Source organism: Dendrobates tinctorius, unplaced genomic scaffold, assembly GCF_039654945.1.
Source record: "Dendrobates tinctorius isolate UK_male_01 unplaced genomic scaffold, ASM3965494v1 ptg000391l, whole genome shotgun sequence".
Lineage (NCBI taxonomy): Eukaryota > Metazoa > Chordata > Amphibia > Anura > Dendrobatidae > Dendrobates > Dendrobates tinctorius.
The window spans coordinates 155,052-182,362 of NW_027362057.1; the positions used below are offsets into that span (position 1 = coordinate 155,052).

The 27,311-nt window shown below is 41.9% G+C and overlaps 1 protein-coding gene across 2 annotated transcripts in view; it reads right to left on the reverse strand.

Annotated features, from left to right (window-relative positions):
* Window positions 1-27,311, reverse strand: part of DIPK2B (divergent protein kinase domain 2B) — a 162,824-nt gene that overhangs the window by 8,824 nt on the left and 126,689 nt on the right. For both annotated transcript variants that reach the window (XM_073563493.1, XM_073563492.1), the window contains exon 3: window positions 23,896-24,069. In XM_073563493.1, coding sequence (XP_073419594.1) covers window positions 23,896-24,069 — 174 coding nt within the window. The remainder of the gene's footprint in view (window positions 1-23,895; window positions 24,070-27,311) is intronic.

Here is a 27,311-nt window from a genome sequence, read left to right on the forward strand (position 1 = left end):
GCATTCCAACTGTAAAGCACGGAGGTGGATCGCTGATGTTTTTGGGATGTGTGAGCTACAAAGGCACAAGAAGCTTGGTCAAAATTGAGGGAAAGATGATTGCAGCATGTTATCAGCAAATACTGGAGGCAAATTTGCAATCATTAGCCCAGAAGCTGCGCATGGGAACCTTGAACGTTCCAAAATGACAACGATCCAAAACACAAGGCCAAGTCAACCTGTCATTGACGACAGCAGAGCAAAGTGAAGGTTTTGGAGTGGCCATCTCAGTCTCCTGACCTCAATATAATTGAGCCACTCTGGGGAGATCTCAAGAGCACAGTTAATGCTAGACAGCCCAGGGATTTAAAGGAACTGGAGGATTTTTGCCAAGAAGATTGGGCAGCTTTAACATCTTTGAAAATAAAGAACCTCATCCACATCTACCACAAAAGACTTCAAGCTGTCATTGATGTTAGAAGGGGACAATACATGGTATTAAGAAATGGAGTATGTAAACTTTTGATCAGGGTCATTTGGAGGTTTTGGGTTGTCATTATGATTTAAAAAGAGAAAAGACAGTAGTTTGACAATAAATGGCTTCACCCAAACATTAACCATGAATGGAGAAAAAGTTTTGGTGTTATCATTCATATTGTCTGAACAACTGCCAAGAAAGCAAAAATTCTGCCGGGGTATGTAAACTTTTGAGCACAACTGTACACAGATTTGGTATCACCGCATTCAAAATCGCCCGATCTAGCAATATGACAAAAGAATTAACTCGATCGGAAAACGGCGTAACGAGAAAAAAAATTCAAAACGCATGAATTCCATTTTTTTGGTCGCCGCTATATTGCAATAAAATGCAATAATGGGCGATCAAAAGACCTTATCTACACCAAAATTATATCATTAAAAATATCAGCTCGGTATGCAAAAAATAAGCCCTCGCCTAGCCCCAAATCACTAAAAATAGAGACGATACAGGTCTTGAAAAATGGTGCCTTTTTTTTTTTTTTTTTTTTTTTTTACCAAAGTTATGATTTTTTTTCACTACTTAAATAAAAAGAACCTAAACACGTTTGATGTCTATGAACTTGTAATGAGCTGGAGAATCATAATAGCAGGTTAGTTTTAGCATGTAGTGAACATGTTTAAAAAAAAAACCCCAAGAAACAACTGTGGAATTGCACTATTTTTGCAATTTCACAGCACTTGGAATTTTTTTTCCCATTTTCCTGTACATGATATGTTAAAACCTAAGGTGTCATTCAAAAGTACAACTTGTCCCACAAAAAACAAACCCTAACATGGCCATTTTGACTGAAAAATTAAAAAGTTATGGCTCTGGGAAGAAGGGGAGCTAAAACGAAAACGCAAAAACGAAAATACCTCCGGTCGTTAAGGGGTTAAGAAACATCCAGAAATGACTGGAAACAAAGTGCTGGAGCATTCTGAAATGGCCAGCAATAAGTTTGGATTTAAATCCCATTGAACACCAGTGGAGAGCTCCTAAAATTGCTGTTGGGAGAAGGCGCCCTCCAAATATGAGAGACATGGAGCAGTTTGCAAAAGAACAGTGGTCCAAAATTCCAGTTGAGAAATGTAAGAAGCTTGTCGATGGTTATAGGAAGAGTTTGATTACAGTTATTTATTCCAAATGGGGTGCAACCAAATATTAAGTTGAGGGTTCCAACAATTTTGTCTGGCCCATTTTAGGGGTTTTGTGTGAAATTATGTCCAATTTGCCTTTTTTCTCTGTTTTTTTGTGCTGTTTCAATACACAGAAAGGAAACAAACAGGTTTATAACAAGACAGGTGTAATTGCAATAATTTTCTGGAAGAAATACTTCTTTTCTGAAGCAATTTCAAGAGTGTCAACTGTCAACACTTTCAGCCATGACTGTAAATTGCTTTGATTTACGGTATTCTTATGGATTTTTATATTGTCCCACATAATAGTCTGATGCTTCTTTTAAATGATCTTTCCCATGAAACCTGGTTACACTAAATAATGAAGATTGATTGTAGTGTCAGAGGTTAATATTGATTGGAATCTTGTGAAATATTAAAGTATTTTATAGGATGGATCTGCTGGTATCTATTGGTTGATTTTACTATTTATAATATATCGTAGATGTCTACAAATACAGTTTACAGTAGTGAAGGAGAAGTCAATATTAGAGATGAGCAGATCGATCTACAGAAGATCAAGTTTGGGTCGAATTTCCTAAATTTCACAGTGTCACACCAATGTAAACATTTTGAGAGTGAATTTATGGTTTGCAAAATATGTATATATTTGCCTGGCACAATTTCCATACTGTTGAAGTATCAGAGAGTGGGTCATTGTCAAGAGCAAGAGATTTATCACTGCTCCCATTCGCTTCCAAACTCCTGGAGCTGCACGTCCACGCTGAACTTTCCTCCCACCTCTCATCTAACTTGCTCTGACAATCTAGAATCTGGTTTCCGCCCCCATCACTCCACTGAGACAGCCCTGACCAAAATTACTAACGACCTACTTACAGCCAAAGCAAACAGACAATACTCTATACTCCTGCTTCTAGACCTGTCCTCTGCATTCGACACAGTTTACCACTGTGTCCTACTACAGATCCTCTCCTCCTTTGGCATCAAAGACCTTGCCCTATCCTGGGTCTCCTCATACCTTTCAAACCACACATTCAGCGTCTCCCACTCCCACACCACCTCCTCATCCCACCCTCTCTCTGTTGGAGTCCCCCAAGGCTCTGTTCTAGGACCCCTACTCTTCTCAATTTATACCCTTGGCCTGGGTCAACTCTTAAAGTCCCATGGATTCCAGTACCACCTTTATGCTGACGACACTCAGATCTACCTCTCTGGCCCAGACGTCACCTCTCTGCTGCCCAGAATCCCGGAGTGTCTATCAGCCATATCCTCCTCCTTCTCCTCTTGTTTCCTCAAGCTCAATGTGGACAAATCTGAACTCATCATCTTTCCTCCATCTCACAGATGTTCCTTACCTGACCTATCTATCGCAATCAATGACATCATGCTTTCCCCAGTACCGGAAGTCCGCTGCTCGGAGTAACCCTTGACTCTGCCCTGTCCTTCAAACCGCACATCCAAGCTCTTTCTACCTCCTGTCGCCTCCAGCTCAAAAATATTTCCAGAATCCATCCTTTCCTCAACCCTCAATCTACTGAAATACTTGTGCACGCCCTCATCATCTCCCTCCTCGACTACTGCAACATCCTTTTCTGTGGTCTCCCTGCTAACACCCTCGCACCTCTCCAGTCCATCCTTAACTCTGCTGCCTGACTAATTCATCTCTCTCCTCGCTACTCCTCCACTTCTCCCCTCTGCAAATCTCTTCACTGGCTTCCATTCCCTCAGCGTATCCAGTTCAAATTACTAATACTGACCTACAAAGCCATCTATAACCTGTCTCCTCCATATGTCTCTGAACTAATCTCCCGATACCTTCCCTCATGTAATCTCCTGTCATCCCAAGACCTCCTTCTCTCCTCCACACTTATTTGTTCCTCACCCAACTGCCTCCAAGACTTCTCCCGAATAGCCCTCATCGTCTGGAATTCTTAGCCCCAACATGTCCGACTATCAACCACATTCGGATCCTTCAGACGGAACCTGAAAACCCACCTCTTCAAGAAAGCCTACAGTCTGCAATGACCCCGCTGCCTCCTCACCACTACCGGAGATATCACCTCAACCAACACTGGAACTGCTGCAACCCATCAACCTACTGTCTCCTTCCCTGCCATCCGGTAGCATGTAAGCCCGAAAAGGCAGGGTCCTCTCCCCTCTTTATCAGTCTGTCATTGTAAGATTATTTACTGTAAGTGATTTCTGTAATTTGTATGTAACCCCTTCTTATGTACAGCACCATGGAATCAATGGTGCTATATAAATAAATAATAATAATAGTAATAATAATAATTTAGGATTTTCCTATTCTCAGTAGGTAGTAAAAAAAATTAAAATGGCCAGCATGTCACATAATGAAGACCATTGAGTCAACCAATTAAGTCAGCTTGTTGGTGAATAGAATAATGCTTTAGCTCTTCCTATGGTAGGAAGAATTTAAAATGATTTGTGCAGATTATTAGTTGACAGCCATTACTCACTAGGAGTAATATAGACAAATGGCAGCAGCTGGCATCCTCTGCCACTCTCTTTATTCTAGGCTGTTCCATCATTACATACACTAAATACTAGATTATAAGCCATCTAATGTTCCAAAAAATAAAGGGACATATAAAAATACTGTCAATATAAAGAAGGGAAAGTTCAGGATGTAATCTAAAAATCATGATGATTTTAGAAATATGAGGATATTCAATTAGGATATCTATGATTTTTAATTGTTCATTAGCTTTTATTTCATTTTAAAGGATAGTCATTGTTTCTCCATTTTTTCTTTTACTTCATTATTTTTTTGCTGTAAATAAAGGAATAAGTTATGTATATTATAATGCAATATTGTAATTATACATAGTAGCGTATAGCGACCTGTGCAAATAAAATGACTTGTCAAGGAATCATTTTGGGCAAGTGGTAATGGGTGTCCTCTCCATTTGTGAAAAATGCAATTATCACTGTAGATGTATTAATCATGGTGATCCCATAATGGGAACAAAGTGGTAAGAATAACGCAGACATTAAAAAGGCAAGGAGAGAGAAGAGCCCTAGAATCCTGTGAGAAAAAAAATAACGATTCGATTTCCAGACCGTAAAAAAAGACAAGTGCTATGTGAGTGTCATGCGATTTTTCCATGGAACATCCAAATGACATGTGTATGCAATCCTTATGCAATGTGATTTTAACATGAGCTTTTACATACAGTAGTTCTCTCTATGTTAAATCTCATGTTAAAATAGCATTGTAAAAAAACTGTACACATCATTTTGAAACAAAAGTCTTAGTTACTCACTGGTTAACGGTATTTTTCGGAGTCCATGACAGCACCACCTGAGAGAGGGGATCAGGCCTTCAGGAACAGGAAACCTACAGATACAAAAGGGCGGCACCTCTCCCACGCATCAGTTGGATTACAGAGCACAAGAGGACCTCCAAGGTTAATGCATGATTTATGTACAGTACTATCTAATTATTTATCACCAGTGGACATATACAAGGGGAAGAAGTGCGCACCCAAATTAAACTAAAGGGAGGGAATATACGGGTGCTGTCATGGACTCCGAAAAATACCGTTAACCGGTGATTAACTAAGACTTTATTCGGTCATCCATGACAGCACCACCTGAGAGAATTACAGAGAGTAATAACTACTTTAGGGAGGGACTACAGCCTGCAGTACCCTTACACCAAAGGAGTCTGCGGAAGCACCCAGGTCTAGCCTATAATGACTATAAAAGGTGCTCAGAGAGCACCATGTAGCCGCCTTACATATCTGGTCAATGGAGACTTCCGATCTCTCAGCCCACGAGGTTGCCATGGCTCTGGTGGAATGCGCCCTCAGCTTCCCAGGTGCCGACCTGTCTTTTGAGGTGTATGCTATTGAAATCGCCTCTCTAATCCACCTGGCTAGTGTATTTTTTGACGCTCTAAAACCTTTCCTAGGGCCTTGATGGGAGACAAACAAGGCATTATCTTTCTTCCAGGGATCGGTAACTGCCAGATATTCTATGAGGCATCGCCTAACATCTAGGGTATGTAGTTTCTCTTCCTTCTCGTTAGCTGGATTAGGGAGGAAGGATGGAAGGACTATTTCCTGTGTCCTATGAAAGCTAGAAACAACCTTGGGTAAGTACGCTGGATCAGGCCTAAGTATTACCCTATTGTCTTTAAACTGTATATAAGGAGGACGCCTAGATAATGCCTGGATGTCACTTACTCTACGAGCTGACGTCAGAGCTACCAGGAAGGCTATTTTGAGGGACAGGTTTTTTATGGAAGCTGATGAGATAGGTTCAAATGGAGCTTCCGTCATAGCCGTGAGGACTAGGTTCAAGTCCCACGGCATGAATCTATCCTTCACTACTGGCCTGGATCTACCTGCTGCCTTAATGAATCTACTGACCCAGTAATTACCCGCGATATTGCAGCTAAAGAGGGCCCCCAAGGCTGATACTTGTACTTTAAGGGTACTGGTGGAAAGCCCCATGTCCAGACCTTTCTGTAGAAACTCTAAGATTTGAATTATAGGCGCTGAATCCCCAGCGACTACTCCTGAGTTCTGAAGGAATTTTTTCGAAATTCTGACGTAAATTTTGGTAGTAATGATTTTTCTACTTTTAAGTAGGGTGTTAATCAAGTCTGGGGAGAAACCTTTATCTTTTAGCAGTGACCGTTCAAACTCCACGCCCTCAGATGTAGGCCAGCCACCTGAGGATGGAAAACTGGGCTATGGGATAGGAGATCCGGGATGTCCGGAAGAACCCAAGGATCGGACACCGACATTGTCCTGAGGCATGAGAACCATGCCCTCCTGGGCCAAAATGGAGCGATAACTATTACCCTTGCTCTGTCTTTTCTGATTTTCCTCATCACCAGGGGTAGTAGAGATAGGGGAGGGAAGGCATAGGCTAGCCTGAAGTCCCACCTTATCAGAAAGGCATCTACCGCCAGAGGATTTTCTCTGGGATTTAGGGAGCAGAATTGTCTTAATTTCCTGTTTTCTTTGGTGGCGAAGAGATCCACCTCTGGTTGTCCCCACTTTTGTACAATCAGGTTGAAGATAGAGGTTTTTAGGGACCATTCTCCTTGCTTTAGCAGATTGCGGCTTATGAAGTCTGCCGTGATGTTTTCTTTCCCTTTTATATGTAGAGCTGTCAAAGATAGAAAATGCTGCTCTGCTAGATGGAACAAACACTCTGCCACATTCATCAGAGGCTTGGAACGGGTCCCGCCTTGGTGGTTGATATATGCCACAGTGACCTGATTGTCAGAGAACACTCGTACGTGATTGCCCTGTAGATACACAAGGAGCTTTTTAGCCGCCTGCTCCACTGCTGTCAATTCTTTCAGGTTAGATGACATTTCCATCTGATGATGCTCCCATAGGCCCTGGACCTGAATCTCACCCACATGAGCCCCCCAACCGGAAGGGCTAGCATCCGTGGTGACTATGAGGGTTATGTTATACTCCCAGGGTACCCCTCTGGATAAATTATCCTTGTCTAGCCACCACTCTAGGGACTCCCTTGTGTTTCGGGACAAGGTTAGCTGACCCTCCAAGTAACCCCCAAGGACTCTTTGATGTAATAAAACCTCACCCCGTAGTTTTCTTGCATGAAACTGGGCCCACTGGACTGCCGGGATACAGGACAAGAGAGAACCTAGAAGGGACATGGCTTTCCTGAGGGACATGGTGGGGTTTTTGGAAGCGTTAAGGACCTGGTAGTGTAGGCGAACTTGCTTCTCCGGAGGCAGACGGCATTCCTGTTTCTCAGAATCAAGGATTAGGCCTAAGAATTGCTGGACTCTCATCGGCTGTAACCGAGATTTTTTGATGTTCAGCAACCATCCTACCCGCTCTAGGGCAGACATTGCCCTCTGTAGCTGTTCCAAACGATGATCCGGCGTTTTGACTACAATAAGGAAGTCATCCAAGTAGGGGACTACTAGAATGTCTGATTCACGTAGATGGGCCATCACTTCCACTACCACTTTAGTAAACACCCGGGGAGCGACTGCCACCCCAAAGGGGAGTGCCGCATATTGGAAATGCCGAACTGACCCATCTAACTGAACCTCCACTCTGAGGAAACGCTGATGAGCTGCATGAATGGGTATATGGTAGTAGGCGTATTTTAAATCTAACACCACCATAAAGCAGTTTTGAAACAGCAATTTTATTGTTGAATTGATTGTTTTCATTTTGAATGGACGTATGACTAGAAACTCGTTGAGGGCCTTAAGATTTATTATAGTCCTAACGGAGCTGTCTGGCTTGCGGACCAGGAACAGAGGGGAGTAGAAACCTTTCCCCCTTTCTCCCTCTGGAACCTCTGTTAGGACCTTCTTGCCGCATAGGTCACGAACCTCGGCCTCCAGGGCAGCTTGTTCTGATGTGGAAGACCTGAGTGGGGTGACCTTAAATCGATCTTGGGGAACCCAGGAGAATTCTAGTAGTAGTCCCGCAGCTATTATCCCCAGTATCCCGTTGCTATTAGAGATCAGCGATCAGGCTGGGTAGAAGGCAGCTTGTCTCCCCCCTACCGGGGCAACTAGTCATTGGGGCGTCTTTTTAGTGTCGCGTGCTGGACCTTCCTGGCGCCCCCCTCCTCCAAACATAAATCCTGTACCTTTTCTTCTCTTCTCATCCCATCTGCCCTGATCTCTGGATGGCCTTCTACGGAAATATCCTTTCCTGGTAAAGGGACGTCAATAAGAAGGGTTCGGCAGACAGGGGAATTTCTTTTTATCATCCCCAGCTTTTTATAATACTTCGTCCAGGATGGGGCCGAATAGATATTCCCCCTCACACGGGACGGAACAGAGTCGGGATCTGGCCTGAATATCTCCCGGCCAGCATTTTAACCAGAGCGCCCTTCGAGCTGCATTAGACAATCCCGCGGTCCTAGCCACTATCCTTGCAGAGTCCGCCGAAGCATCGGCTAAAAAGGCAGCGGCATTCTGGATGATCGGCAGAGATTTACAAATGGATGCTCTTGAGGCTCCGTCTTTCAGCTGAGAATCCAGTTGATCTAGCCAGACCATCATGGATCTGGCTGTACATGTGGCAGCTATCGCTGGTCTTAGGGCGCCTGCTGACATCTCCCATGTTCCCTTTAGAAAAGAATCTGCTTTTTTATCCAGCGGATCTCTTAAGGAGGCCATGTCATCAAAAGGTATGGAGGATTTTTTGGAGGCTTTAGCTACTGCCGCGTCCAGCTTAGAAGCCTTATCCCATCTGCTTTCCACTGGGTCATCAAAAGGGTACCTCCGCTTGAAGGCTGGTGGCAAGGTGCCCCTTTTTTCAGGCCTCTTCCATTCTCTATCTATCAGACTCTGGACTTTATCATTTAATGGAAAAGCTTTGCGCTTCCTGGGATCTAGACCCCCGAACATCATATCCTGTGCTGAGAGTTCTGGCTTTGTGTCTGCTACCCCCATGGTTGACCTTATTGCTTTTACTAGCCTATCCATTTGGTCTAAGGGGAAGCAGAACCGGCTAGAGTCTTCATCTGAAGAAGATGAAGAGGAGGCCGGGGAGTCTGAGGATTTATCGTCTTTCCTAGGGGCGATCGAGGACTCCGAGCCTGAAAAACTAGCCTCTCTTCTTCTAGAAGATTCCCCTTGAGATAGGGCTTTCATCTCTGTCCTGATTATCTCCCTCAGGGTTGTAGTGAAGTCAGGCGTCTCCTCCGCTACCTGTATAAACGGGGGAGAGTGTAAGGGCCAGTCAATCTACCCATGGGCTATTGTTCCCTACCAACCCCTACCATCTGTCGCATGCATGGCTGACATAACTTTTTAGGGTGGCCATGTGGTAAGGGGCAACTACAGAGGGCACATTCCCTGTGTTTCTGCTTTCCCATAGCTTTCCTCCCCTGCGAAAAAACATAAGGGAACACTGCATCAGGGCCCATTCACAGAGATCTCTTACCCATGCAGATGAAGTAGGTACCGGATCACGGAGGGAGGCAGGGGGATCCTTTAGTCTGGAGGAACTTCCGCGGCTCTGTCCGCTCGTTCGTCTTTGCTTTTTTTGCTGGCCACTCGTATGAGGCTTCGCTGCGGCCTGTTTCTGCAGGCGCTCCTGCACCTCGTGCTGCTGGTCTATGGGGGCTTCCGTCGTATCCATAGCTGGGCCTTCGGAAGCACCCCAGCAGCATCCTCGCCTGTCTTATAAGGCCTCCTCATGTCTGGGTCAGCAGGGTTCTGGCCGTGGCACCTCCCACCCGGGACCCTCCTGCGACCAGAAGTTCATTGTGGATCTCTGAATGATCCAATGTTGTCCTAAATGACTAATGATGGTAAATATAATCCACCTGTGTGTCATCAAGTCTCTGTATAAATGCACCTGCTTTGTGATAGTCTCAGGGTTCTGTTTGAAGCACAGAGAGCATCATGAAGACCAAGAAACACAACAGGCAGGTCCGTGACACTGTTATGGAGAAGTTTAAAGCCGGATTTGGATACAAAATGATTTCCAAAACTTTAAACTTCCCAAGGAGCACTGTGTAAGCGATCATATTGAAATGGAAGGGGTATCATACCACTGCAAATCTACCAAGACCCGGCCGTCCCTCTAAACTTTCATCTCAAACAAGGAGAAGACTGATCAGAGATGCAGCCAAGAGGCTCATGATCACTCTGGACGAACTGCAGAGATCTACAGCTGAGGTGGGACAGTCTGTCCATAGGGCAACAATCAGTTGTACACTGCACAAATCTGGCCTTTATGGAAGAGTGACAAGAAGAAATTACATTTCTCAAAGATATCCATAAAAAGTGTTGTTTAAAGTATGCATCAAGCCACCTGGGAGACACACCAAACATGAGGAAGAAGGTGCTCTGGTCAGATGAAACCAAAATCGAACTTTTTGGCAACAATGCCAAAGGATATGTTTGGCGTAAAGGCAACACAGCTCATCACCCTGAACACACTATCCCCACTGTCAAACATGGTGGTGGCAGCATCATGGTTTGGGGCTGATTTTCTTCAGCAGGGACAGGGAAGATGGTTAAAATTGATGGGAAGATGGATGGAGCCAAATACAGGACCATTCTTGAAGAAAACCTGTTGGAGTCTGCAAAAGATCTGAGACTGGGATGGAGATTTGTCTTCGAACAAGACAATGATCCCAAACATAAAGCAAAATCTACAATGGAATGGTACACAAATAAAGGTATCCAGTTGTTACAATGGCCAAGTCAAAGTCCAGACCTGAATCTAATCGAGAATCTGTGGAAAGAGCTGAAAACTGCTGTTCACAAACAATCTCCATCAAACCTCACTGAGCTTGAGCTGTTTGCCAAGGAAGAATGGGCAAGAATTTCAGTCTCTCGATGTACAAAACTGATAGAGACATACCCCAAGCGACTTGCAGCTTTAATCGCAGCAAAAGGTGGCGCAACAAAGTACTAAGTTAACGGGGCCGAATAATATTGCACACCCCACTTTTCAGTTTTTGAATTTCAACAATAATTTAAAATAACCAATAAATTTCATTCAACTTCACAATTGTGTCCCACTTGTTGTTGATTCTTCACCAAAAATTTATATTTGGTATCTTTATGTTTGAAGCATGATATTTGGGAAAAGGTTGAAAAGTTCCAAGGGGCTGAATACTTTTGCAAGGCACTGTATGTCATACACACATATATATATATTTGAGAGAGATAGATAGTCGAATAGCTGATAATTCAATTGTCGGCTTCTGTAAAATAATTGCAGAAGCCGACAGGATATGACACATGGTTTACATACAGTAAACCATTGCATATCATTTTGATTTATATATGTCCCTGACTACTAATGTTATTATTGTACTGTATGTGTGTAAAATTTTGGGTCTGTAAGTGTTAAATGAAAGAATATAATCACGAAAAAAAATTGCGTGGGCTCCTGCGCAATTTTCTCCATCAGAGAGAGAAAGCCAGTGACTGAGGGCAGATATTAATAGCCTAGAAAGGGACCATTGTTTTTGCCCCCCTGGCTAAAAATGTCTGCCCCCAGCCATCCCAGAAAATGCTCATCTGTAAGATGCGCCAATTCTGGCACTTAGCCTCTCTCTTCACATTGCCCTGTAGTGGTGGCATATGGGGTAATAAGGGGTTAATGTCACCTTGCTATTGTAAGGTGACATTAAGCCAAGTTAATAGTGGACAGGTGTCAATAAGAAACCTATCCATTATTAATCCAACAGTATGAAAGGGTAAAAAAAGCACTAATACATTAAGGATAAAGTCTTTTAATGAAATAATTAAACAAACAGGTTCCCATCTTTATTAACCTCCCAATCCAAGCGAAGCCATTGTTCTCCTGTAAAAAATAAAAAACAAACAATTTTCCATACTTGTCCGCCGTACAGTCATGTCCCACGGTGCAATCCATCTCAAGGGGTTAAATAGTTTACAACCGGGAGCTAATGCTACCAGCCTGGCTGTAAATCAATGTGGAATGAATGAAAACCTGCCTGCGCAGGCTCCCCGCCTGACCAGACATGAACTATGTAGTGTGGGAAAGTTTCTGAACATTTTCCCATGCTGCCAAGTTCACTTCAGGTCAAGTGGGGCCTCTGGGCAGCCTCAGTGACGTTAGCGCTAGAGGATGATCGGAGGTGAACTCGGCAGCGTGGGGAAATGTTCAGAAACTTTACCACACAACAGAGTTCATGTCCGGTCAGGCGGGGAGCCTGCGCAGGCAGGTTTTCATTCATTCCTTATTGGTTTACAGTCGGGTAGGTAGCAGTAGCACTGCTCCCGGTTGTAAACTATTTAACCGTTTGAGATGGATTGCGCTGTGGGACATGACTGTACAGTGGACAGGTATGGGATATTGTTGCTTTTTTATTTTTTTTGTTTACAGCAGAATGATGGATTTACTTGGATTGGGAGTTTAGGAGTTTAATAAATATGGGAAACCAGTGCGTTTAATTATTTCATTAAAATACTTTATTCTTAATGTCTGTGTGTTTTATTAACCCTTTCATACTATAAGATTAAAAATGGATAGGTGTCTTAATCGAAGGAAAAAAAAAAGGTAAATTCAGCTCACCTTTTTGTGGCGAGTTTCTTTTAACTACAAGAAATCTTGAGCACGGATTCACATCTCTACCAGACGCCTTGTAGATGCACATGTAGAAGGAAAAAGAATCCAGCTCCAAGTAATAAAATCAGTTTCCTTTAATCAAATTCGTTAAAAATACAAAATGGGCTATAGGACATACAGGTACCGGGTATACCCGTGAAAGAGTGCCTGTCTATACTGAACGCGTTTCGAACACATGTGTTCTTAGACTCAGTTAGTTGTGAACAGGCATGAAATCAATTTACAGAAAGACACAACAGGTGTAACATCTAAAAAAAATTTGACAATAAAAACATTGAAATTGGACTTTCTGATATATTACCGATAAACACACATACAAAAGAAATCAATAATGTAACATTAATTCCTTTTTAAGGATTAAACCTAATGGAACTCGTGTATTTAACCAGTATATCCAAAAGACTTCTTTATCATGGAATCTTCTCTCTCTGTCACCTCCCCATAGATCCACATTAATTTGTTCTATTGCAAAAATTTATATAAACGTATACCCGGTACCTGTATGTCCTATAGCCCATTTTGTATTTTTACCGAATTTGATTAAAGGAAACTGATTTTATTACTTGGGGCTGGATTCTTTTTCCTTCTATAGGTGCCTTATTGACACCTCTCCATTATTAACCGGGCTTAATGTCACCTTACAATACAAGGTGACATTAACCCCTTATTACCCCATATGCCACCGCTACACAGCAGTGGGATGAGAGAGGCTAAGTGCCAGAATTCGTGCATCTCACAGATGTTCAAACTACTAACACTGACCTACAAAGCCATCCACAACCTTTCCCCTCCTTATATCTCTGAACTAATCTCTGTTATGATGAGTCACCGAAGGAGGAAAAAACAAAATACCAGCTAAGTCCAGAAAAACCAGAGAGGTTGGCAGCTATCGGATTGCAGACCCCTGAACCTATCCACAACAACTAGCAGTAGCCGTGGGGGGTTCCTACAGTGCCCTAGACCCCTCGATCACAGCCGGAGAACTACATAGCCTAAAGACAGAAAGGGGAAAAACTAAACTGCCCCAGAGCAGACCCCAAAGCAATAGGCAGCCCCCAACATATAATGACGGTGAAGCAAGATGAAAACACTAACACAGATAGAAAGATAGGTTGAGCAAATGATGGGGCCCAAGCTAACTACATAGGACAGGATAGGAAAGCTGCTGTCTGCCATCCGCAAAAAAAAATGAGCCAACCGACTGATAGGAAAAACAGGCCCTGAAGTCGCTAGGCTTCAAAAGACTATATCAGCACTCAGGTATATTCTGAAGACAGAGCAAAAGATCAACAGATCAAAGACAAAAATGGAATTCAGCTCACCCCCGGCTGGGGATGGCAGAACTCCCAAAAAACAAGGCAAAACAAAAACAAAACTGAAGATTACAAAGCAGAGCAGAAAAACTTAGCTTTGAGATGCAGGAATCAGACTGGTCTCCAAGAATCCAGCAGGAAAATCACCAGCCAGGATGAAGGGCGTCGGCAGCCCTACATCCAGTCCCCAATTCCAGCCACCCAGTCACCATCCAGCTGCCCAGGTGTTTGGCAATCAGCCTCACCACCTTCCTTCACCAGAGGAGGGAGTTCATCAGACCTCAATGGTGAAGGGAAAAATGAACTCACAACAAATCTCCCAATATCTTCCCTCACGTACTCTTCGATCTTCCCAAGACCTCCTACTATCCTCCACACTTATTTGTTCCTCACACTACCGCCTCCAAGATTTCTCCCGAATATCCCCTATCCTCTGGAATGCCATTCCTCAACATGTCCGATTATCCACCACCCTCGGATCCTTCAAACGGAACCTGAAAACCCATCTTTTCAGGAAAGCTTACAGACTGCAATAACCATTCTGCCGCCTCACCACCGCCTGAGCTGCCGCCTCATCACCACCAGAGCTGCTGCACCCCTGACCTTCTGTCTTTTCCCCGCTATCCCATAGAATGTAAGTCCGCAAGGACAGGGTCCTCTCCCCTCTGTACCAGTTTGTCATTTTAAATTTGTTGTGGAAACTTGTTTACTGCTAACTATATCTATAACTTTGTATGTAACCCCCTTCTCATGTACAGCACCATGGAATTAATGGCGCTATATAAGTAAATAATAATAATAATAATGTGCCTTTTCTGGGGTGGCTGGGTGTTATGAATGAGTCACCGTAGGAGGCAAAAACAGAAATACTAGCTAAGTCCAGAAAACCAGAGAAGTTGGCAGCTATCGGATTGCAGACCCCTGAACCTATCAACAACAACTAGCAGTAGCCGTGGGGGGTTCCTACGGTGACCCCTCAATCACAGCCAGAGAACTAAATAGCCTAAAGACAGAAAGGGAAATCTAAACTGCCCCAGAGCAGACCCCAAAGCAATAGGCAGCCCCCAACATATAATGACGGTGAAGCAAGATGAAAATCCACTCACACAGATAGAAAGATAGGCTGAGCAAATGATGGGGCCCAAGCTAACTAAATAGGACAGGATAGAAAAGCTGCTGTCTGCAATCCGCCAAAACCCTATCAAAACAAGAGCCAACAGACTGATAGGGAAAAAAGCCCTGAAGACGCTAGGCTTCAAAAAGACTATATCAGTACTCAGGTATTTTCTGAAGGCAGAGCAAAAAGGAATTCAGCTCACCCCAGCAGGGAAGGCAGAAATCCAGAAAAACAAGGCAAAACAAATCCAAAACACAAATGCAAAAAGCAGAGCAGAAAACTTAGCTTTTGAGGAGCAGGAATCAGACTGGTCTCCTAGAATTCCTCTGAGAAATCACCAGCAAGGCAGAAGGGCGTCGGCTGCCTTATATCCAGTCAGCAATTCCAGTCACCCAGTCATCATCATCCTGCTCAGGTGCTTGGTAATCAGCCTCACTACCTTATTTCAACAGAAGAGGGAGTTCATCAGACCTCAATGGTGAAGGGGAAAATGAACTCACAACAGCTGGGGGCAGGTGTTTTTAGCCAGGGAGAGGCAATAACAATGGTCCCTTTCTAGGCTATTAATATCTGCCCTCAGTCATTGGCTTTCCCTCTCTGGAGCAGAAAATTGCGCAGGAGCCCACGCAATTTTTTCCTGTGAATACATTATTTTCTTAAATACATACAGGTCCCAAATTTTACACACAGACACTACTAACACTATTAGTCACATGTATAAATCTAACTGTTCTGCAATGGTTTACTGTATGTAAATCATGTCTCCTGTCCTGTCGGGTTCTGCAATGATATTACAAAAGCCAACAGATGAATTACCAGCTATTCTACTATGTATCTCTCTATGAAATATAAAGATATATATACTGTATGTGTGTGCCACTGACATATATATATATAGCTATTCTATGTGTATACATGTATTCTAGCTTTTGTATTATAACCTGTCAGTGTGATTTTACTGTATAGCTGCATATGAAGGACACCGGTGCGTAAAAATCGGACAGCAATTACATGGTGCGAGTGCTGTCTGACTTTTTTCTCGCACTTATTGACTTGCATTGGCGAGTCTCGTCAGAGAAATGCAGCAATATGCAGCATGCTGTGATTTTTTTTCTCTGTCCGATTTCGGCTGAGAAAAAAACTTGCAAATGAGATGTCACCTATTGAATAACATTGGTCCGAGTGCAATCCGTTTAATTTCTCACAAGTGAGTATGAGCCCTTAGGCCGGAGTCACACTACAGCGAGATACAGCCGAGTCTCGCAGGTTAAAACCAAGTTCTGCCACCGGCACTCCGGAGCGGAGCGTGCAGCTCCATGTATTGCTGGGCGGCTGCCCGCTCCGCTCCGGAGTGCCGGCGCCAGAGCTTGGTTTTAACCTGCGAGACTCGGCCGTATCTCGCTGTGTGTGATCCCGGCCTTAGAGTACAAATAGTGCTGTCATAAAGGGACTTTATCAGCACAGAATGACTGTTCAAACCAATTACAGGCCCTTGGTGCATCATTGTGTGGCCAAAGGTTTAAGTTCATCTTCCGATCTACTTGATTTCCATCCATTTTTGCCCTTCTCTGGTTCAATGAAGCCAGAACTGTCAATCAAAGAATGGGAGGTGATGAAAGAAGAATAACAAGTAGGTGGGAAGGTGCACTTAAATGTTTGGTCACACCAAGGGTGCACCGAGCACCTGCGCTTGGTTTGAGCAGTCACTCTGTGAAGACAGAGTCCTTAGAAAGATGCTAATATATTATAGAATAGTATGCACACACTGCGTTCTTCTAATGTTGTGTCAACGGGTCCGCTGAAAAAACTGGCAGAAAAAGCACTAACAAATAAAAAAAAGAATGTTCCTATTAAATTGTATGGGAAAATGTCATGCTGTTCAAATGTTCAGGCTTTTGAACTGTTTTAAATGCTATAGGGTTTAAAAAAATCCAAATGTTTATAAAAACTAAAGTACCGTACATTCTTCTGGCATTTTCCATTATTAGGACACTCAATACATTAGAATAGATGTCAGTGAGAAGGCTTGAAAGTCGCCCTGAAGAGGCTGGACATCTCTGTTTTTACATGTTTTTGCTTAAAAGAACGTTAGTGTTTTCTTCATTGTTTAAATGATCTTAAATAATGTCTGGAAAACATCAGTAAAAAGATGACCCAAAAAACATAGAAAAAAAAAGCTAAAAATGCCAGTGGAAAAAAATATTTAAAAAGTGCTCAGAAAACAACCAAAAGACAAAGAAAAATGATGCTTCAGGTTTATAAAACCCCAGAGAAAAAGAGCAATTGCTTAAGCATTTTCTGTTTGAAAAATGTTTTTGACCACAGAAAAAAGACGCTATGTGAATATGCCCTAATTTTGAATTAACATTTAATCATGCTGTAAAATATAGAATGCTGAATATATGACTATAAAAAACTTGATGGTGTGGACAGGGTTGACCAACATGTGGATTTTGACAAAGGAGCATGAAGTGGAGTTTTAGAATTGTGGGATTGTATCACAGTAATAATCAAATAAAGCTCTTCTTTATTCAAGAACTGCTCATTTCTCGTTATTTTCAATTTTTCCACAGAAGGTATTCAAAGATAGCTTTGTAAGTGGTAGCAGTATTAAATGCAAATGTTTTATGGGGAAACGTTTTATACTTTTCTTTTAGTAGAACTGTTCTACAGCATATTCAAAAATATAATTTCTAAATGATTGCTTAACAACTAAAGGTGAGGTGAATGTTCACAATCAGATGGGATAATTGTTAGTAGTATCCTGATGTCCCCAAAAATTAGAGGTGTGCCACATGTTGTGAAAGACTTCCAACACAGCAAAGTGATTTTTGGTGTGTTGCTAGAGTATGTCTTTAAATCAAATTTGTTACCTTAAAAGATTACCTTGAACTACTATGGCTGAAGACACAGGGCCTTTTTATTAAGACTGGCGCTGCTCACCCCAGTCTTAAGGAAGCACTCCTGTCGAAGTTTTCATTCTCTTAGTATATTGAAATCATCATATTATATAGCACTGTGTCCTTACAATTGCTCATTTTGCTTTTCTACCCAGTTAATGACATGACTAAAAACAGACTAGCTGAATCCTTCTAAGCTGTATGTAGAAATAGGAAGTCTTTTTTTTCTTGCATGAGTGAACATAGGAACTACAATTCTACATCACTGCAAAATCTCTGGCAGGGGGCGAGGAGTGGAACAGCTGGGTCAGGAGTCGATGAGGGGGATGACTCATGCAGGGAAAAAAGACTTCCTGTTTCTCTATAGAGTTTAGAAGAATTCAGCTAGTCTGTTTTTATGGTTGTAATGTCATAAACCTAATGGAAAATAAAATAATTAACTGGGTAGAAAGGAAAAATGAGCAATTGTAAGTACACAGTGCTAGCATAATATGATGATTGCAGTATTTTAAGAGGATAAAAATTGTGATGGGAGTGCTTCTTTAATGAATGGCTTTGTTGATGCTAAATTAAAAGGAGCACACCTCTTGATGATTTTGGTGTATCCTCTCAATGGTGTGTGCCTCCTTACACCTCTCCAGAAATTGTATTAATTTGATGGGTGGTTGTAACTAGAGATGAGCAAATTTGATTGAATTAGGGATTATGCGGCAAGCTATAGCGCTTACTGAATAAGCTGCAGAGGGAACCCGGCTTTCTGGATCGCTCCTTCTGATCAGCTGTTTGGTGCCGCAGCTGCATGTGTCTCGGCTGTGTGACAGTTATGACATGCATGGAGAGCCTATTTGTTGGGCTCTCCATTCATGTTTTGTGGCGTAAGGAGGCACACGCCATTGAAAGGATACAGCAAATCTCATCTCTAGATGTAGTCAAACCACTTCTCCTTTCATGTTCCATAAAGCTCCGTTAAAGCTCCGTGAAAACAACAAAAATAATTATTTTTGCACAACTCCGCCACAAACAGTTTGATTAATCGGCCCCTTATGCCTGTTTCACACTTACGTTTTTTCAGTCAGTTGCAATCCGTGAAAAAGGCGGAGAACAGATCCGTGGCCATTGAGACACCAGCGGGTGCCACCGGACCGTTGCTTTGACAGATCCGCCGAAGTCTGCATTTTAAAGAACCGCAGGCTGGGGAAACAGGAGAGAGAGACAGAATTTTTTGCCGCTCCTGGAACAGCATTTCATGGTTAAAAATCCCGGAGTAAAGCTTCCGGGCAAGCGCACTTAAAAATAGCGACCGTCAAGGCAAATAAACGTTGCATTGTCCGTCTCATCCGCCCGGGAGCCGCTAAAATCTTGGCGGATCCGTCAAAAAACGGGTGGGACGGACGACTGTCAGTCGTCAAGATCTGCCACTAATGTAAGTCTATGGGGGGAAAAAAACGGATCCGCCCCTTTTTGGGCTGATCCATTTTTTCTAAAATTGGCGGATTTTGACTGACGACAAATAACGGAAGTGTGAAACAGGCCTTAAATTACAACAATGTCATTATTATTTCTAATCCTACATTTACTCCCTTTATGTCAGCAAATGATCCATGGTAATGCTCTTATTAACATACAGAACATGGGCCATTTGCAGACGTGTTACAAATATATATATACATATATACTGCTCAAAAAAATAAAGGGAACACTAATCAATACATTGGATTGTTTAGTGTTCCCTTTATTTTTTTGAGCAGTATATATATATATATATATATATATATATATATATATATATACACAGTGCCTTGCAAAAGTATTCGGCCCCTTGGAACTTTTCAACCTTTTCCCAAATATCATGCTTCAAACATAAAGATACCAAATATAAATTTTTGGTGAAGAATCAACAACAAGTGGGACACAATTGTGAAGTTGAATGAAATTTATTGGTTATTTTACATTTTTGTGGAAAGTCAAAAACTGAAAAGTGGGGCGTGCAATATTATTCGTCCCCATTACTGTCAGTGCAGCACACTCACTCCAGAAGTTCATTGTGGATCTCTGAATGATCCAATGTTGTCCTAAATGACTAATGATGATAAATATAATCCACCTGTGTGTCATCAAGTCTCTGTATAAATGCACCTGCTTTGTGATAGTCTCAGGGTTCTGTTTGAAGCACAGAGAGCATCATGAAGACCAAGAAACACAACAGGCAGGTCCGTGATACTGTTGTGGAGAAGTTTAAAGCCGGATTTGAATACAAAATGATTTCCAAAACTTTAAACATCCCAAGGAGCACCGTGTAAGCGATCATATTGAAATGGAAGGGGTATCATACCACTGCAAAACTACCAAGAACCGTCCGTCCCTCTAAACTTTCATCTCTATATATATATACAGCTCTGGCAAAAATTTGAGACCACTGTACAATTTTCTAAAAATCAGCTTCTCTTCATGTCTGACAGCCATTCCATTCCAGTGTCAGTTGAATTCCTTCAGAGTACACCTCATTCTACTTAATGTGCTTCTGATTAAGTGATCAACTGAACCAAAATTTCATTTAATGAGGGAAAGTATAAAAAAACCCTGCTGTGGTGTTCACAATCCTCTTGCAATAGGACAAGCTGGATGGCAAAACAAGTGCTAGTAATATCCCAAAAGTAATAGGAATGGAAAAACAACTTTTACCCATGCCAAAGGAGTTGAAAAGAAAAGTCTTGAGTGAGGAAAAGAAGGGCTCAATTCTGGCTTTACTAGCAGAGGGATACAGCGAGCGTCATGTTGCCTCCATCCTTAAAATTTCTAAGATGGCAGTCAATTACAACAAGGTCAAGCAGCAGACTTTGGGGACAACAAAGCTACAGACCGGTAGAGGGCAAAAATGACTCCCCACTGACCGGAATGACCGTTATCTTATTCGAAGGTCACTCAGCAACCGTAGGATGACATCAAGTGACCTACAAAACGAATGGCAAATGGCAGCTGGGGTGAAGTGCATGGCAAGAACAGTTCGTAACAGGCTCCTAGAGGCTGGGCTCAAGTCATGAGTGCAGTTTCAGTCGAATGTAGGGGGCGGAAGCCGGACTGTGAAGGGTCTAGGAGGGAGTGAGTGGAGAGGTAGCGGGTAAGGGGGTCAACTTCTCACCCCTCACCCCTACATCTCCTCCCTCATTTCTGTCTATCGGCCTAGCCGATCGCTGCACTCTGAAAACGACTTTCGACTAACCTCTGCACTAATCCGTACCTCCCACTCCCGACTCCAAGACTTCTCCCATGCTGCTCCTATCCTCTGGAATGCTCTACCCCAAGAAATTAGGACTAACCACAATTTGCACAGTTTTAGGCGATCCCTCAAAACACATTTGTTCAGAGTGGCTTATCACGTTCATTAATCAAAGTCATTCTATGTGTAAGGGTGCGTGTGTAGCCCATTCACTATCTCCATCCATCTTTCACTCCCTCAAGATGGCTGGACCATCATTATAAATACACCATTGTAAATACACACCTGTACTCTGTATCTCCCCCACCTTATTGTAGATTGTAAGCTCTCACGAGCAGGGTCATCTTATTTTGTCTTATTTCGTCTTATTTTGCTTTAAGTATTGTATTGTTAATGTTGTTACTTATGACTTGTGTTTTGAAACTTTTAAACTGTAAAGCACTGCGGAATATGTTGGCGCTATATAAATAAAGATTATTATTATTATTATAAAGCTAGAAAAAAGCCTTTCATCAATGAGAAGCAAAGGAGAGCCAGGCTGAAGTTTGCAAAGACCATAAGGATTGGACCATAGAGGACTGGAGTAAGGTAATCTTCTTTGATGAGTCTAATTTTCTGCTTTGCCCAACACCTGGTCATCTAATGATTAGGCGGAGACCTGGAGAGGCGTACAAGCCACAGTGTCTTGCACCAACTATGAAATTTGGTGGAGGATCGGTGATGATCTGGGGGATGCTTTAGCAAGGCTGGAATTGGGCAGGTTAATCTTTGCGAAGGACTTGAATCAAACAGCATACAAGGTTATCCTGGAAAAACAGTTGATTCCTTCTGCTCAGGCAATGTTCCCCAACTCTGAGGACTGTTTTTTTTCCAATGCACCATGCCACACAGCTAGGTCAATCAATGTGTGGATGAAGGACCATCACATCAAATCCCTGTCATGGCCAGCCCAATCTCCAGACCTGAACCCCATTGAAAACCTCTGAAATGTAGTCAAGAGGAAGATGGATAGTCACAAGCCATCAAACAAAGAAGAACTTCTTTAAATTTTTGTATCAGGAGTGGCATAAGGTCACGCAAAAGCAGTGTGAAAGACTGGTGGAAAGCATGCCAAGACGCATGAAAGCTGTGATTAACAATCATGGTTATTCCACAAAATATTGATTTCTGAACTCTTCCTGAGTTAAAACATTAGTATCGTTGTTTCTAAATGATTATGAACTTGTTTTCTTAGTATTATTTGAGGTCTGCTAGCACTGCATTTTTTTTGTTATTTTGACCATTTCTCATTTTCTGAAAATAAATACAAAATTTATTGCTTGGAAATTCGAAAACATGTTGTCAGTAGTTTATAGAGCAATTCATATTTTACTCAAAAATATACCTATATAGAGAAAAAGCTGACAAACTGAAAATTTTGCAGTGGTCTCTTAATTTTTGCCAGAGCTGTATATATATACAGTATATACATACTGTATATATATATATATAAACACATACATACAGTATATATATTGTTAGTCACATGTAACAAATAAAACTAAGACAGGTTTGCTAATCACACAAATGAAACGGAGGGCAAGTAGCAAGAGAGAATTTTAGAAGAAGACATAACATCGGATCATACTCGGACCAATCTTATTGAAAGGGGTTGTGCACACTTAAAAAAAGCAAAATTGCAGCATGCATGATTGGCATCCAGTATTTAAGTATGTAGATCGCAGTAGGTCATGGAAGTCAATGGATCCATCAAAAACATCGGTCCGCACTTGAATGACATCTGAGTGCGGTCCGATTTTTACGGACTAATAGAATGAAGAAAATGGAGATTTTTTTTCCCCATCTTTTCCTTATCCGCTAAAATAGGATCATACTATGATCAAATTCTAACCAGAGTGTGAACAGAGTTGGATTAGCATTATCAGACTCATCAGACTAAGTAGAAAATTGGTCCCGTGGTTTCTACCTTTACACATGTCAGTCCAGGGAAGAGCAGAACTTTGTCTAGGTGAGGTCAAATGCTGATCCTTATTTCCTATTATTCATCATACAGTCCAAGATAGAAGCTTGAAAAATTTTCTTTGTAGACTTATCGCCAGAATAACTGGCATAAAAAACGTTGAAAACTCATAACATTTTTGCGAAACTCAGAGTTGCGCAAAAAAAATTGTGACTTTTAGCTGTTTAAATTTTGTTTGGCAGAGCTTGTGTGGGACAGGGGTGCGATGGGGCGTGATGCCACAGTTCATATAATTCATGACAATCTTTCTCATTCCTTTTGCCAGAAATCTTACTCCATTGACAGACTGAAGTAAGAGTCGTGGCGCGGTGTATGTAGGCGCACACTATTTGTCAGACGTTCATGATTCAAAAAGAGGCATGCACCTCTTAATGAATCAGGAGCATCTCACTCCACCATGGCGCTTCATCAAGACGGGTGTGAAAATCGACGGTCTTGATAAATCACAGCCATAGATCTTATTTATCTTATTCACGCTTCTGCATTTGGTCAGCATCAGCATTTGGAAGTGAAACCCACACAACATGATTTTTCAGCGTGTGCAGCCTGATATGGTAAGACATAAATGATCCTATATTGATAACTAAATCTTACCTGTAAAACAATTGGATATATGTTAATTGAGAGTGTATACAGCAACCTCATTCTGTCCTTGTCTGTCAGGTGCGTCATATAGACACTGCCAGCATCAATCACTTCACTATAGCGCCGGATTATTCGATCTAGGAGACGTTGCGAGGGGCAGCGTAGGAATTGAACTGGGAGACCCTAAAAAATACACATCAGCAGCAAATTATTATAGCTATAATAGTAGAACGAAAGCAAACAAAGTTAAAATAATTAGGAATAATCGTAGAAATAGACCGTTAGCATAGTGCTAGGCCCTATGAAATGCGTGTTTAGCGTATAAACTGTGAAGATCTACCTACAGTAGTGTTGAAAATAATAGCAGTGTGTTCAATACATGAGTTAATCGCAAAATCTTTATACTAGTTTTTATTCCCATGCATTGGGAAAATTGCACAGTTTTCTAATTCAAAACATGAAGAGAAATCTATATCATTTTTAATTACTTTACAGAAAATAACAAAAAATGAACATTGGGCTGTTCAAAAAATAGCAGTGTCTGTATTTGTCTTTACAAACTCGCACTAAGCACTCTTTTTTTGTGGATTTAGCATTCCTGAGAATCACTAACCTAATATTTTTTTGTATACTCACAGTTTTTTAGAACTGTTTCACATCTATGTTACATAGAATCAACCGACTTCTGGCTGCTGTCAACTGTTATTCCATCCAGTATGATTGGACTATATCCCACAATTTTTTGTCATTTGTTGGCTTTGCTTCAGAAACAGCATTTTTAATGTCACACCACAAGTATTGTATCGGATTAAGGTCTGGGAACTGGGCTGGCCATCCCATAACCTCAATTTTGTTGGATTGGAATCAAGATTTTGCTCGTTTACTGGTGTGTTTTAGGGTCGTTGTCTTGTTGAAACACTCATATCAAGGGTCATATCCTCTTCAGCGTAAGGCAACGTGACCTATTCAAATATTTTAATATATGAAAACTGTTCCATGATCCCTGGTATGCTGTAAATAGGGTCCGGCACCATAGTAAGAGAAACATGCCCATATCATGATGTTTGCACCACCATGCTTCACTGTCTTCAGAGCGTACTGTGGCTTGAATGCAGAGTTTGAGGGTCGTCTGATAAACTGTCTGTGTCCCTCGGATCCAAAAAGTATAATTTTGCTTTCATTAGTCCCCAAAATGTTTCTCCATTTCTCTTTAGGCCAATTGATGTGTTCTTTGGCAAATTGTTTCCGCTTCAGTACATGTCTTTTGTTTAATTGCTGGGACTTCTTGCTCAGAGATTAGCTTCACACAATCATCTTCCAACTGTCACAGTTCTCACAGGTAACATGAGACGGTCTCTGATCATCCTGGAGCTGATCATTGGCTGAGCATTTGCCATTCTGGCTATTCTTCCATCCATTTGAATGGTAGTCTTCTGTTTTCTTCCACATGTCTCTGGTTTGGCTTTTCCATTTTAAAGCATTGGAGATCATTTTAGCTGAGGAGCCTATCATTGTCTGCACTTCTTTAGAAGTTTTACCCTCTCCAATCAACTTTTTAATCAAACAACACTGTCCTTCTGAACAATGTCTTGAACGATCCATATTTCTCAAGCTTTCAAGGAGAAATGCATGTACAACATGTCCTGGCTTCACCGTTGTGAACAATTAAAGGGAACTTGTCAGGTCCCCCATGCTCTCTAACCCAGCAGCATTCCCTTATTTATGAGTAAATTGTCTTCCTAAACATCCCTGTATAACATTTTTCTGTACAAATTAAGAAAAGCATTTACAATGTCCCCTTTTGCTATGCTAATGAAGGCTTTTACTAATCGATGGGGCGTTTGGTGCCCCAGACTAGTCGGCCCGCTTTCCATGTTATCATGCCTCTGTGGGTATAATAACATAATTTGCACAAGCGGATTCATCCACGATCATGCAAATCTGGCGCATGCTCTCTGCTCCTTCCGGCAGCTTCACTGCATCTCTGAAGCCAAGTGTGCGCTTCGCGGCTTCAGAGGCATACACTGCACATGACTGGGAGCCATCTTCTAAACTTCTGGACATGCAAAGTGCGCACCTCTGAAGCCTGAAAGTGTACACCCATCTTCAAGGGCAAACGGCACATGACTGGAAGTTCAGAAGGTGTCTTTCTGTCATACGCAGTCTGTGCAAAATGTGAGGCATGTGTGTGCGTGAAATTTTTCGGGGCTAGTGATGACGACAGCTTCTGCAAATGATGATATCATGCCCACAGGGGTGTGATAACACGTAAAGACTGCTGACTAGTCTGGGGCAACTAATACCTCATTGACTAGTCAAAGCCCTCATTAGCATAGCAAACGAGGACATTATAAAAATGCTTTTTTTATTCCTCATTTGTACTGAAAAACGTTATACAGGGATGTTTAGGCAGGGAATTTACTCATAAATAAGTGATTGCTGCTGGGTTGGTGGCATGGGGGACCTGACAGGTTTCTTTTAAGCAAGTGGAAGAGAAAATGATCTCTAAAAGAGCTCAACTTAAAGATGATACATTTTCTTTATTTTTCAGACAGAAAAGAAAAATATATACAGTGAAGGAAATAATTATTTGATCCCTTGCTGATTTTGTAAGTTTGCCCACTGTCAAAGACATGAACAGTCTATAATTTTAAGGGTAGGTTCATTTTAACATTGAGAGATAGAATATAAAAAATAAAATCCAGAAAATCACATTGCATAAATTATATAAATGTATAGATGTTTTTTGTAGATGATGATGAGGTTTGCGCACATGTCAGGAGGAATTTTGGTCCACTCCTCTTTGCAGATCATCTCTAAATCATTGAGATTTTGAGGTTATCGCTGGGCAACTTGGAGCTTCAACTCACCTTCATAAGTTTTCTATGGGATTAAGGTCTGGAGACTGGCTAGGCCACTCCATGACCTTAATTTGCTTCTTTTTGAGTCACTCCTTTGTTGCATTGGCTGTATTTTTTGGGTCATTGTCTTGCTGGAAGACCCAGCCATGACCCATTTTTAATATCCAGGTGGAGGGAAGGAGGTTGTCAATCAGGATTTTACAGTACATGGCTCCATCCATTCTCCCATTTATGCGGTGAAGTAGTCATGTGTCCTTAGCAGTGAAACACCCCCAAAACATAATGATTCCTCCTCCATGCTTGACAGTGGGGACGGTGTTCTTTGGGTTATAGGGAACATTTCTCATCCTCCAAATATGGCGAGTTGAGTTAATGCCAAAGAGCTCAATTTTTGTCTCATCTGACCATAGCACCTTCACCCAATCACTCACAGAATCATCCAGGTGTTCATTGGCAAACTTCAGACAGGCCTGCACATGTACCTTCTTGAGCAGGGGGACCTTGCAGGCACTGCAGGATTTTAAATCTTTATGGTGTAATGTGTTACCAATGGCTTTCTTGGTG